Source organism: Chiloscyllium plagiosum, chromosome 7 (assembly GCF_004010195.1).
Source record: "Chiloscyllium plagiosum isolate BGI_BamShark_2017 chromosome 7, ASM401019v2, whole genome shotgun sequence".
Classification (NCBI taxonomy): domain Eukaryota; kingdom Metazoa; phylum Chordata; class Chondrichthyes; order Orectolobiformes; family Hemiscylliidae; genus Chiloscyllium; species Chiloscyllium plagiosum.
The window spans coordinates 100,517-114,928 of record NC_057716.1 but is presented as its reverse complement, the minus strand read 5'-3'; the positions used below and the strand labels follow the sequence as shown (position 1 = coordinate 114,928).

The window sequence follows — 14,412 nt, the reverse complement described above, 5'->3', positions numbered from 1 at the left end:
TATCTTCTCTTTCTTTGATATGCTATTAACACAACTATATTGGGATTGCATTTGATTGCATGTGCTGCATTACCATTTGTATCAGGACAGTACCCCTGGCATGCCCTCTTGAGAAGTTGGTTGCATAGAGGGCAGTATATGTGACAAGAGGAATGACACATGCCTGATGCTGAGATCTCACAGCCTTATCAGCTAAAGTGACATTGGGCCTCCTAATTGGACCATACAGGTCCATTGAACAAATCCAAATATCACTTTGCAAAAAAAAACTGTTTTGATTGGATCCTGAATCAATGCTTGGGTGCCAAACGCACAGATCAGGTGATTTTGAAGAACGTCTCACTACTCCAAAAATGCTATTGGAAGGACTCTGGAGTGTGTCTGAAGAAGTTTGGAGATTTAAAAATATTTTTCAGATAGTGCTGCGGACTTCCTGAAAGGAAGGCTAGAGGATTAAGTGCCCTGTCTACACAAGGGGCTGGATATTATACTCCAGTGCCAGCGAGTTTGAAGATGGGAAGTCGAGGGGTGTACGTAAAATCCAGTGGGTGGCCTTCCTGCTGACTAAACCCCCAGCTTTCCCCGACCTGTCTGAAATGTCATCAGGTATGGAGGGTGGTTTGGTGGCCCAGTTACCAATGTTCCTTTCAAAGTCCTAAAGTGTTAAATGGATAGTTGTTCAAGGGACTCAACACTTCCTCTCCACTTACCTCCATAACAGGGAGGCACACACCTTGCAGGAAGTCTATTTGCATAGACTGGTGTCCGGCTACGGATAGGGGTTGTTGGGCTTCTTCTTTGTGGCCCCTCGGGATAATTGGAGGTATCTTCCCCAAAGATTACTCCCCATTTTTAATCCTCTTCTCCAATCCAGTCTTCACTGCCTTTGTGCCCCTTGAATACCCTTGCTGAGATGGCGTGGCCCTGGACATATCTGGTCTTCTCCCTGTAGTCTCAGCAATGGCCATTACTCTTGGGTGGTGCTCCTGGAGCGACAGCGTCACAGGCCATCAATTGGCCAGTGGTTCTTGAAGACAGGTTTCCCTCCAAGAAAAGGACCTTAGCTAAAAGCAATGAATGCTGCTTCCAGACACTGTTTTTCCTGGCCAGAGGCTTTGTGCTGTGGCAGATTAGTGGGGCAATAGCTGTAGTGCCCTTGGATCTGCAGGATCACAGAGAAGATGGGCAAGAGGCTGTGGAGATGGTGGCTTCTGTACATAGTCCTCTGCTAAGTTGGAGCAAGAATGTTCCATGCTCCTTGTCAGTGATAGCAGGCTTGAAACTTTATTGCTGGAACAGCACAGCAGGTCAGGCAGCATCCAGGGAACAGGAGATTCGACGTTTCGGGCACAGGCCCTTCTTCAGTGATAGCAGGCTGGCAAGCCAGTGTTTATGTCCATCTTTTGAATGCTGCCCTATCGAAGCTCACACCTGAATCCTTGGCAGCACAGCCCAGCTGTGATTTTGCCACCCTGTGATCTGGGAGATGAACCATCTTTAACTCCTGGTCTGACTGCTTGTACACTTGTACACAGTGACTTACCACCTGCTGGTCCAGACTGTGGGCCAGATTCATCTTGTAAGAGAAGAGTAGCTGAACTAGAGGCTGTGAGTGGCAAACCAAGTGCTAGTACTGCTTCACCCCACCCTATATACTGCCTTTTCCTTGAGCTACGCCGGCTGAGTATGTGGCACTTGTTGGGCACCTTAAAGGAATAAATCAGAGCAGGAAGCTTGGTGAGTCAGAATGAGGTTGAGAAACAAAAGGTTCACCGTCACATCACCTGCAGCTTGCAGGATGATGATGAGAGTGAGCTGGATGTTGAGAAAGTGCCAGAAAACCGAAATGTGCTGTCTCCTCAATTGTCTAAGTGATGCCAAATGACATGGGCTGTTGTACATGTGGGCTCAAGATGCAAAGTACCTTCTGCACTATCGAGCTCAGGAAGGACAGGCATTCTTGTTCCCAGTCAGTTTGGCTATGACCCCCTTCTCTTGCATATCATTTTGCCTTGTAAGAGAGAAGGGAAACGTGTCAGTGATTGTGCAATGCTGTGTTGGAATGACATGCCTGGCCGAACTGAAAGGTTAGGGATCCGTAGAAACAGTAAGAGGTAACTGTGAGCCTGGCGGCATTGGTAGGGATGGAAGGGCAATGTGGAATATCTGGACTCTTGATTGCCGGGGGCTGATGGGTGAGTAACCAGGATGAGTGCACTGAGGAGTGGGAACAGTTGGTGGTGTGTTGGGTAGAGTTGTCGTTAAACTCGTTGACCTCAACCAGCCACATGAGGAAATCATACATCGTGTTGTACTGCTGCTGTCAGATCCAGATTCTAGGAGTTAGCCTCTCTGTTCACTTGTTCTTATTCCCATCTCAGGATAGTCTTTCTGACCATTTCTGGCACCATAGTATCTCTCCTCTTGCCCACTTGCTGCACTACTACTTAGTGATCTATTTCTTTTGGAAACCTCTCTCTGCCTTGATGCAACATTTTTCATGTTCTAAAATACAGCAATATTATTCAGTGCAGCCTCCATTTAAAGGGATAAACTGCCTTTCAGATTAGAAAGCTGGTTGCACCATGTATTATGAGTACACTGCTATTTAATCCCCTGCAGAGCACAGTCACCCAGCATCTTGTCAAATGTTCAGTACAAGGTGATAGCCACAGTGATAATGGACCAACTTTACTTGCTGCTTTTCTCCAACGGATTCAGTACAGGCAGGTTACAATTCCTGCATCAGGCAAACTGGGTAAGCTCATGTTCGACCCACTGAGTTCAATAAAATTCTTACAAAAATACACTCAGTTAATGCTTATTCCTACAATCAAACTTAAAAATTTCATATTGAAGTCTACTGTAAATAAATTACATCAGGTAGGTTAAAATTTAATGATTTGCTCTGTGCCACAGTGGCTGAATTCAATTCTGATAAAATTCAGAGAAATATTGAAAAGCAACATTTCCACTTAAGACCCATCAGTTTTAATTACATTACCCTGCAAGAAATGGGAAGGTCCCAGCTGAATGGAGCTAAAACACAGAGTGTTGATGCTACTCTTTGGCCATTTGTAATTGCATGTTTTCAGCTCATTTTATGAATGGTACAGGTATAGAACTCCTTATCCATTTAGTGATCGCTGTAGGTTCTTGGTTTCAGGTCTGGCCAGGAAATGTGGAGGTTCACATCTAGGTTTTATAGATTATTTTTTATATTTCAATTACATGACCTGATGGAAGGAGCACATACTTAGGTTTCTTGCTAGCTTAGTTCTCAACAGTGGGGTAGCCAATTATTTGTTCTTAATGCCTGGTTTTAGTTGTAATGGCCAAACAAGTGTGTAAAAGTTTGCTTAGCATAGCAATAACACAAATATGTTGAGTTTACTCATAGATTTCTTCTAAAAACAAGCAAACAGAAAAAATGCCTATACTCAGAAACATACTTTATGGACAAAGTCAAAACCTTGTGGTGATGAAGTAAACAGTCAATATCTTTTCTGTTTCAGTCCAGAAAGAGAAAACCTCTGGTTTGTTTATGGAGATATTTTTAAACACACAGGAAATAATTTTAAAATAGTTCAGAAATGTATTGAATACTGACCAATGAAATGAACAAATAACAAAGAATTTAACTTTAACAAGCCAATTTAATCAGTATAACTCAAATGTACCTACTAAGGTGAATAGCAAAGATATTTCCCTAGAGTTGGTGAGATCAAAACTGGAGGGCATATTTTTAAGATGAGAGGAGAAATATTTAAAATGGATCCAATGGGCAACTTTTTCACACCAAGGGTGGTTCATACACGGAATGAACTGCCAGAGGAAGTGGTAGATGCAGGTACAGTTACAACATTTAACAGATGTTTAGATAGTTACAAAAATAGGAAAGGTTTAGAGGGATATGGCCCAAATGCAGGCAAATGGGACTAGTTTGATTTGAGAAACTTGGTCAGCATGGACAAGTTGGACCAAAGGGTTTGTTTCTGTGCTCTATCACTCTATGACTCCATGATTCTATGTATAGAATCATTTTGACTAATTATTAAGGAATAATATAATGGAATAAGTAAATATCCTACGGGCAATTAAAATGTTCCCTGTACTACATTACAAATTGCAAAGCACTTTTCTGGGAAATCAGAGTCAAGTGATTGGAGCGAAACTAAAATCTGAATAGCCTTTTCTTAGAACCCCCTCAAAATGTGACAGTACCAATGCAAAAGGTTGTTCTTGCAGCAGTAATTTCTCTTTTAGCCTATCCTTGGATAATTTCTGTTCTCCTACATGTTGTATGTTATTTATCATCACTTTTCTTTTAAAAAAATAATTACGTTCTCTCTGCCTTTACACACAGGATTTATTTTAGATTTTTTTTATTTTAGATTTGTTTCATTTCATATGTTTTCAACCCAGTCACTGTTTGATTGTTAGATAAACAGAAACTGAAGAAGGATCACTGGACCCAAAGCATTAATTCTGCTTTCTCTCCACAGATGTTGTCAGACCTGCTGAGTTTTCCAGGCAATTTCTGGTTTTATTTCTGACTTCCAGCATCTATTTTATTTTAATTTACTGTTTCATCATGTTTCCTGTTCACTATTTTTGACTTCAGAATTTTTTCCTTGTATTTCTATGTACTTCATCTTATTATCCTTGCCTTTTCAATCCAACTAAATCTGTTAATATAGGCTTAAATGTGTGTGACTTAGTCTAATAAGAAACTTTAATTATTTACCTTATTTGTTCTTGGGTTGAGGTGATGCTGGCAACATCTTGTTTATTACCTCTACGAAATTGTCACGAGATGGCAGAAGATGTTTGCATCATTGTAGTTTGGTAATGGATTCATGTAATCCTATCATTGTGGAAATTGTAAGAAGTTGGCTCACACTATTGAGGAAATGGCAAAATAGTTAGAACGGAATGACATGTAACTATAGCTAGTCTTAAATGAAATGAGAACTAACATTTTTACCTCAGCCCTGAAAGTAAGAAGTATTTTGTTTCATTTTACAGAGAAGAATAGGAATAGGAACTGTTATATTGATGCCATGATTGTGGGCGTGCTTGCTGAGTTGGGAAGATGTTCTATTGTGTATATTGTGTAAACAATTTTGTTAACCCCCTCTTGCCTGCATTTGTATCTTCACAGGGCATCCCAGGTGACCTTGGTCCAATAGGCCAGTTAGGTCCAAGAGTAAGTACTCTTGCAACATTTTGTGAAACATATGGGATGAATTTAAGATAACAGCCTGTTGCTGATATTATTTGATAAACTCTTGTAGGGGGAACGTGGCATTCCAGGTGAGCGTGGTTTACCTGGCCCTCCAGGTCTTCAAGGTCCAAGAGGTATTCCAGGTGCTCCTGGCAAGGATGGAGCTAAGGTATTGTTATATTCTGATTACATCAGTCAATTTCCACTCATTGAATTACTCTTTGCTTGTACAAAATAGTGACTGCACTTTGAAAAACATTAATTGAATAAGAAGCATTTTGGGATACTCAGGGAAGTAGGATAGTGCAATATAAATGCAAGTTAATTTTTATTTCCCTCCATTCCTCTCATAAACATTGTATCACTTGCTATGATTCCATTGATGTTATTGGCCCTTTTGTGTCTTACCCAAATGGTCAATATTCATGTACGATTCCAGTAAATAATGACACGAGCCATCAACAGCTCAGTCCAGACCTGTTCCCACTTGATATCTATTTAGTCAACTCTTACTACTGTAGTTTTTGCGATGTAGAATCATCCTGACATATATTTCCTTAACATCAGCATGTTAAGGTCACTTGTCAAATGGTTACTTTGTCTCAGATGAGGTTAAATGATTCAGAACAGACCAAGGATTGAATTTTGTCCTATGTAGTCACGATAACCTGTGTGTTTACTTACCATGGATTTGGAATCACCATTTCACTTATAATAAACTAATTTCAACTTTAATGGTGTTATAATACTGGCTTCAGGATGATATGATAAAAAGTTAGCAAATCTTTAATGGAAACCACAATTTACTTAAGTTATACTGAGCTAAAATTACACCAAGCGTACTTGAATACTCTATTAATCACCGCATCAGAGATACTTCATGTTGGTGATTATTTCTTTCATTTTAGGGTTTACCTGGACCTGCTGGTAGCCTTGGAGATCCAGGTCCTCCAGGTCTTCAGGGAATGCCAGGGGAACGAGGAGCTTCCGGGCCAGCAGGTCCTAAAGGAGAAAGAGTGAGTAACCGCTTGCATTGCACGTGTGTGAGCATATTTAATTCAAATGATTTAGTGCCTAGTTCCTGTCTAATAGTATTTATTCTCCTATGACAGGGCATTGGAGGTGAAAAAGGATCTGAAGGCAGTCTGGGTAATGAAGGCCCGAGAGTAAGCAATCTCTTCATTTTACTCTCTTTTTGTTTGCAGATATCTGTTCATTAGCACAACTTAAGAACACCTATGCAAATAGTGCTACAAATAAAATTATTAACATGACAGATCCATTTGAGGTAGGTGATTGTGTTGGTGGGATGATTGATAATGGGACAGCATCATGCAAAAAGCCACCTCCGTGCTGCAAATGTGCATCTTTCCCCTACACCTGCTGGGACTATTTCTGCTTGGTCTTTCTTAACCTCTGCAACAATTGGGGGCAGGATGTAAGTGCTAGATCCTCAGTCCATTTTTCTTCCCAGACCCCTTGGTACTATTGCATCTTGGGGCCACTGTATGAAAGATACCTAAGTACAAGATCGAGAAAGTGTTTGAGAGGCCTATTGATAGACTAAGATGAACTAAATTGATGGAGATTCATGTGCAGCATCAATTCCAACAAAGACCTTTTGGGCTGAATGACCTATGTGCATGCTGTAAATTTCTATAAAATTCTGTGCCATGTTGGTATTGGCCCTGAGGTCTCTCCCATGGAGGGAGAAACATTTTCTCTGGTGCACGTTCTAACAGTCAGTTGCTGACAGTTTAATCAGACTGGCAGACCAGAAGTATGTTGACAGAATGAAAAAGATACCCTAACATTAAATTTGACAGAACAAATGGAGAACCTTTATTTCTGGGTTTTTCACTTGAAAACCCTCCCCATTCCTCTTCCCTGCCATCCTTCACACTTGTCCCAGCTTTGAGTAAACAGTAGGACCTACGTTTCTCTCAACTCTGCCCAAGGAGTAAAATGTCCCACCTTTTGTTATTTATTGTGGTCAATTATGTCAAGAATTGTGGTATGATTATTTTTTACTATGTATTTGCAACAGGGTTTGCCTGGTCCTCCTGGTCCACCGGGTATTTCTGGTCCTGCAGGGGATAAGGTAATAAATGATCATGGTAACCTTAAGTAAAACAGTACATCAATTGCACCATCTTATTACCATTTCTAAGTGCCAAGGAACTTTGTGGCACAAAGCAAATAGACTAGAATTTAATGTAAATCTTGATTTTTGCACTGTTTCTATCTTATTAATGGTACCTTTTTTGTAAACAATGAATTGTAGGGTGAACCTGGTTCGATTGGACCTTCTGGGCCTGTGGGATCTCGTGGGTCTCCAGTAAGTAAACGTTATAAATACAGAATGTAACTAGCTTTCAGTTCATCTTCAGCCAGGGCGAAATGGACTAGTCCAGCCATCTGGAGGTGACCTCCTGGCAGCAGATCAGACTTCGAGCTCCTCCCTATTTCAACAGCTGCTATAGCTACACAGCAGAGGTGTACACAACCATCAGACGCCACCGTCCAACACAAACGCACACACATAAATATATACACACACACTTTTTACTGTAATGACCAAATTCGAAGATCTAAAATGGCTTCTCTCTTTGTCCACTCCTGAGTTGAATGCAATGTAGTTTGAATTTTAAATATTGCCAATTTGAAAAATATACTTTTGCTCTGAGAAATAAGTCAGCCAAGTTCTTTAAGTTAACAGGTAAAGAGAGTTCTTTTTCACTAAAACTCACTGATGTAAAGATGCAGAAATTATGAACAAATGGTTTAGAATATGTCTAACTACCCAATGATACCAAACAACACATACAACATTCTACAAGCATGCAGAAATAGATGATAAAACCCTGCAAAGTATTAGAGTTTAAGACTTAACCAAGGAACAAGTAAAGTTAGAAAATAAAATTATTCACAGATTGTCCAAGACTTTAAGGAGCACTTTCCAATGTAGCTGCTGTTATTGGGTTATTTCTCACTGGAACAGTCACTCTGTAGTCGTAGCTAAGGTTATTCTCTCAGTCTCTTGGAGACTGTAGAATTGATTGGAGTTCTTCCCTAAAAACTCTGCGAGCAATGAAGTTTTCTAGTGGGGCTTCTAATCATAAACACTTGGCTTTATGGAAAAAATGAGTGTAAAGATTTTTTTGCTTTGTAGCTTCTGTAGTCTCTCAATCTCTTAGTAAAATTTGGCATCTTTTTGTGCACCCAATTTCTGGGTTGTGTGCCCTCACTGAGTTATCTGTAGACTCTATGTCTCCATAAAGCAGTTTGTGTCCTTCAGAAATGCCACTTTGTAGCTAATGCAGACATTGCCCTTTGCTATGAAATGTGTTGTTTTAAAAAAATTTTCAAGATATATCTATGTCTCACTCATAGTGTGTATATTTCCAGCAAATAATATTAGAAATAAATATTTTAGGTAATGCATCTTCCTAATTGCACTAGAAAAGTTTGGAAAAAGGGTTGCCTCTGTTTAGAAGCACCTTCTCCTTCACTTTCCTTGATTTTTTTTCGTCCCTGCTATTACTGGAAACTCCTCAATCTGTAACGCACTGCAAGCTACACTTATTTGGATTAATGGGCCACTTCAGGAAAAATCTCAATAAATGATTGCTATCCACACAGTACAAACCTCTGACACAAACTTGTGCTTGCAAGCAAGGTTCAAGTGGCTGCAGGAAACCAGCCTCTGCATCAAATTTGAGTCCATACCCACAATTCCGGACATAACTAGTTTATTTTGAGCTTTTGGGTAACTTTTCAAAGTATGTATGTTTTACAAACCTTGGCTGGTGATGGCTGACACCTGAATGTCAGTTTGTTCAGTTCCTGCAAACTCCGTTGCTGCATTGAATGATTGTAAATTTGATGTGGAGGAGCTGATGTTGGATGAGAGTGAACAAAGTTAAAACTCACACAACACCAGGTTATAGTCCACCAGGTTTATTTGGAAGCACTAGCTTTTGGAGCACTGCTGCTTCATCAGGTAGCTGTGGAGCAAGATCATAAGATTCAGAATTTATAGCAAAAGATTACAGTGTCTTGCAACTGAAATGATATATTGAACAAACCTAGATTACTGTTTAGTCTTTCATCTTTTAGAATGGGTAGCAGGTTTCAGTTCATTAATATATAAATCCTAGAACTTCTTTTAAGGCACATTCTCGAGATAACTTAATGTTTTATAATAAAAAGTGACACCTCAGCACAGACAATGCATTAGAGGTGTGAGGTTAGAGTCTGTCTGTATCCCAATCTTAAGTCAGATTGGTTCTATTTCCAAAGTGGAATTTAAAACATATTACATGGATTGACTGCCTGCATTGACTACCTACAGGTTGTGTCTCATTTGAGCAAAATAGAATATGATTCTGCAAATACAAGTTCACCCCATAGACTTATATGTGTGCACGTGCATGCAGAGAGACAGAGTGAGTTTTTTGCATGTGAGTGTGAGTGCATGTGGGAGAGTGTGTATTTGCATGTGTGCATGCTTGTAAATTGTGTGTGCGTGTGATGGAGTATAGGCGTGTGTGTGTGTACATGCACATGCACATGCACACGCATAATGTAGTGGGGCCACCTGTGGTGTGACATAAACCCAAGGTCCTGATTGAGGCCATCCCCATGGGTACTGAGCTTGGCTATCAGCCTCTGCTCAGCCACTTTGCGATGTTGCCTGTCCCAAAGCCCTCCTTGGAGGATGGTCCTGCTCCACAACCATCTGATGAAGGAGTAGTGCTCCGAAAGCTAGAGCTTCCAAATAAACCTGTTGGACTATAACCTGGTGTTGTGTGATTTTTAATTCTAAATTTACAATAGCAGGTTTATTTTGTCACATCTCAGTGTTTTTTCTGCCCTAGATAGCGTGGTACCCAAACGTAATTTGTACATGTAATAGCAATTATATTTTTAAAATTTTAATGAGTGATCCTTGGCAAGTTATCTGTCATCTTTTGGGGTTAAAATCTTGGTGCATTCAGACATTACCAACATTCCTTAACCTCTTCCTGTTTTGACTGTAAATTTATCAAGTACCTCCTCTAAATGTATTACACTTTGTCCTCTTCAAATTAAATATGGATCTATGATTGAATGTGCAATACTACAGCCTGATTACACAGGACTTTTTTATTGTGTTTGAGGAGGAATCTTCTCAGAAAGGAGCATGTTGCATTTTGATGTTGAGGCACATCTACAATTTAAGGAGTATGAATGGAATTGAAAACACTGAACCAGCTTCAATTATCAGTGGATGAGAGACCAAATAGGAAATTGTAAATAGGAATTCAAATATTTAATTTGTGAAATGTGTTCGCTTTAAAGGCTATGGCAAGCATGAATGTGTTCAAAGGGTAACTAGACATACTTCTAAAGAAACAGAGGAATAGGTTAGATGTTGTGTAAAAGCTTTTGGTCCCTGGAATAGATTTTCTATGATATAGCTGAGCTGCTCTCACAGGGCATAAAGAGCACAGTGTGGGAGGAATTAACTTGATTTGAGGAGTGAAACATATGTAGATAACAGTCTTTCCACGATGTGGTAAGATCACGTAAGAGCAGAACCTGAAATATGATTATTATGTACAATTGATTATAGTGTCAACATACAATAACCAGAGTTGTGAAGATGCCTAAACCTGAAGACAGTTATTGCCCTGGTCATCTTCACCACCAATCTTTCTATAACCTAAACTCTCACATATGGCCCTAAAACCATTTGATTAAAGAGAAGCGACAAGTAGGTCTGAAATTTAAAATTTAAAAATGGTTGTAAAGATATTTCCCTATTCCTCCAATTCATTTAAAATGTATTAATATGATGGAAACTTTCAGATCAGGAGTGGGTTGTGTAAACCTAAAAGTAATACCCTTACAAATCTCTGATTGTTCTGAGAAGTTTCAAAATTGTGCTTTTCATTTTCCTTTCTCAGGGCTCGCGTGGTGAAACGGGTCCCACCGGTGCTGTTGGATTTTCTGGACCACCTGTGAGTTTTCTGTGTCTATAAATTTATTTTAAATGACACCTTTACTTTAAGACAATGTTACATTAACAGTTGTTGTTTGTTAAGCAATATCGCATCAATCATTTCACTTTATTGAATACATTTGTTTTATGGGTGTTCAGTTGATAAAGACAAATGAAAAATGTGGGTATTACTATTAATGACAGTAACAGCACAAGGTCATTAATGCCACACACTATTTGCAAGACACAGAACTGTGTAATAGCCAAACTGCATTTATCAATCAAGACCTCCTAATGTGTGAAAGTTGACTGGTTAGTAAGGTTAGGTCACATAGGATCCACGGGGAGCTAGCAAATTGGATACATGATTGCTTGAAGGTAGGAGACAGAGGATGGTGGTAGAGGATTGCTCTTCAGTCTGGAGGCCTGTGACCAGGGGTTGGCACAGGGCTTGGTGCTAGGTCCACTGTTTTTCATTCTTTTATATAAATTATTTGGATGTGAATATAGGAGGTATAGTTAGTAAGTTCACAAATGACACCAAAATAGATCTGGTATAAACGGTGAAGAAGATTATTTCAGGGCACAATGTGACTTTGATCAGATGGCCCAATGGGCTGAGGAGTGGCAGGTGGAGTTTAATTTAGATAAATACGAGGTGCTGCATTTTGTAAGGAAAATCAGGGCAGGACTTACACACTTAATAGCAGGATCTGGGGGAATTTTGTGGAACAAAGAGGCTTAGGAATGCAGGTGCGTAGTACCTTGAAAGTGCAGTTGCAAGTAAACAGGGCGGTGAAGAAGGCAGGCATGCTTTAATTAGTCAGAATATTGAGTACAGGAGTTGTGGCATCATCTTATGGCTGCACAGGACATTGGTGAGGCCACCTTTGGAGAAATATGTACAAATTTGGTCACCTTTCTGTAAGAAGGGTGTTGTTAAACTTGAAAGGGTGCAGAAAAGATTTACAAGGATATTGCCAGAGTTGGAGGGTTTGAGCTGGAGGGAGAGGCTGAGTAGGCTGTGGCCTTTTCCCCTGGAGTGTCAGAGGCTGAGGGTTGATCTTACAGTGGTTTATAAAATCACGAGGGGCATAGTAGGGTGAATAAACCAAGGTATTTTTCCTAGAGTGATGGAATCCACAGCTAGAGAGCATAGGTTTAAGGTGAGAGAGGAAAGACTTAAAAAGGATGTGAGGGTGGTGCATGTATGGAATGAGATGCCCGAGGAAATGGTAGAGGTGGGTACAATTACAACATTTAAAAGGCATCTAGATGGGTATATAAACAGGAAGAATTCAGAGAGATATGGGCCAAATGCTGGCAAATGAGAGCAGGTCAGTTTGGGATGTCTGGTTGGCGTGGATAAGTTGGATTAAAGGGTCTGTTTCTGTGCTGTATGAATCTATGACTCTAAGTAATGAGATGTTGAGCCAAATAGTGGGATGGTCTCAATCTTGACTTTTCCCTGTTAGTCATTCAGTTTGTACCATGAAGAAATGAACAACACACATCAAGAAATTGTTAATGATATAATTTAGATAGGAAGAAATCTAATGAGGAAACTCTTCTGTATTGGAGAAGCTATTGCAGATTAATAAAAGAAATATCATCCTATTCTACTGCTTTGAAAATCCTAAATCTGGGGGATTTCAAGGTGAGGGGGCACATTTTTAAGATCAGACGGGAGAGATTTTAAAAAGACACAAGAGGGTGGCTCGCATGTGAGATGGTGGATGTGGGTACAATTATAATGTTTAAAAGACATTGGGATAGATAGATAGATGAATAGGAAAGGTTTGGAGAGATATGGGCCAGGAGGAGGCAGGTGGGAATTATGTTCTGCATGGATTGGTTGGACCAAAGGGTCTGTTTTCATGCTGTATGATTCTATGACTCCATAAGTATAATTATGTTTTGAAAAATGTATCAGCCATAAGGTACTTTTTCTCTCTCTTTTGTACTGCATCTATCCACTAAAGTACCCAATTTTATTTGAAACAGGGCAATGATGGACAGCCTGGAGGTAAAGGTGAAACGGGTGAGCCAGGTCAGAAAGGTGATGCTGGTTCCCCAGGACCTCAAGGACTAGCAGGATCCCCTGGTCCACCAGTAAGGACATGCTGAAGCTCTTACTCGTATGACAGAAATAATTAATAGTTTTTTCATGATTCTAAATGATGTATTGTTCAACTTATCTCTCACTAATTTATTTCTTAGGGACCTATTGGTGTCCCAGGTCTAAAGGGTGGACGTGGCACACAGGGACCACCTGTAAGTAGAATTTGCAAGTATTATTTTCTCAGCCTTTCACTTGCTGTCAATATTTCAATCCTTGACTTCTTTCATACTAAGTGTTTTAAATGCGTTTTGTTGGAGAACAGAAGAGAAGGTTTGTCATTTTCTAATGTGTTCTCTCAAATAGCACAGCATGCTCCACACACTAATTCTAACTCTGCAGTAGAGTTACTGTGATTCTGTGGTTGTGTATAATTCTGGGATTTACATTATGACCTGATCATGAATAATATTTTAGAAGTTTAACTGGCGCACTCATCCAAACATCAGTTAAAACCAGGCCTTATTGGCTATATTTTTTCTATTGGGTAATGGATGACACTGGAAACATTGTATTTGTTATGCATCCATTTGGCTCTGACACAGATGATGGCTTCTTCTTGCACTGCTGAATACTGCATAACGTTAAAAATGAGCAGCATATATTCGAGTTGGGATGTGGTGGAAGTTAGTGAAGAACATTGCAGGCTTTGTGACTGTAACAAAGTAAAACTGCCAACCCGTTTCTCCATTGCTCTTCAGCTGTCTGTGGGCTTTAGTATGGTTCACAACACTGTCCTTCTCTAATAGCTCTCCACTGTTATCCAGTTGAGGAGGGCTCATCTCAACTGATTCTATCAGTTGTTCTTGCTTTTGCACCGTTATTCCTCAAGGATCTATCTATTGGCTTCTTCCTATTTCTTGAGTATATTTCTTTATAACAACATCTAAATGAGTAGCTTAATTTTTGTGTAATAGTAAGCTTTGAGAAGATTTATAGCTCAGGTTGAGGTTCTGAATGTAGGCTTGCTCGCTGAGCTGGAAGGTTAATTTTCAGACATTTCATCATCATACTAGGTCACATCTTCAGTAAGCCTCTGGACGAAGCACTGCTGATAATGCCTGTTTTCTATTTATATGT

General features: G+C 39.8%; 1 protein-coding gene across 1 annotated transcript in view; it reads left to right on the top strand.

Annotated features, from left to right (window-relative positions):
• LOC122551236 (collagen alpha-2(V) chain-like) overlaps positions 1–14,412 on the top strand; it is a 256,530-nt gene that overhangs the window by 194,276 nt on the left and 47,842 nt on the right. The window contains exons 32-40 of the mRNA XM_043692826.1: positions 5,165–5,209; positions 5,298–5,396; positions 6,136–6,243; positions 6,340–6,393; positions 7,275–7,328; positions 7,512–7,565; positions 11,179–11,232; positions 13,218–13,325; positions 13,434–13,487. Of these exons, the coding sequence (XP_043548761.1) occupies positions 5,165–5,209; positions 5,298–5,396; positions 6,136–6,243; positions 6,340–6,393; positions 7,275–7,328; positions 7,512–7,565; positions 11,179–11,232; positions 13,218–13,325; positions 13,434–13,487 (630 nt within the window). The remainder of the gene's footprint in view (positions 1–5,164; positions 5,210–5,297; positions 5,397–6,135; positions 6,244–6,339; positions 6,394–7,274; positions 7,329–7,511; positions 7,566–11,178; positions 11,233–13,217; positions 13,326–13,433; positions 13,488–14,412) is intronic.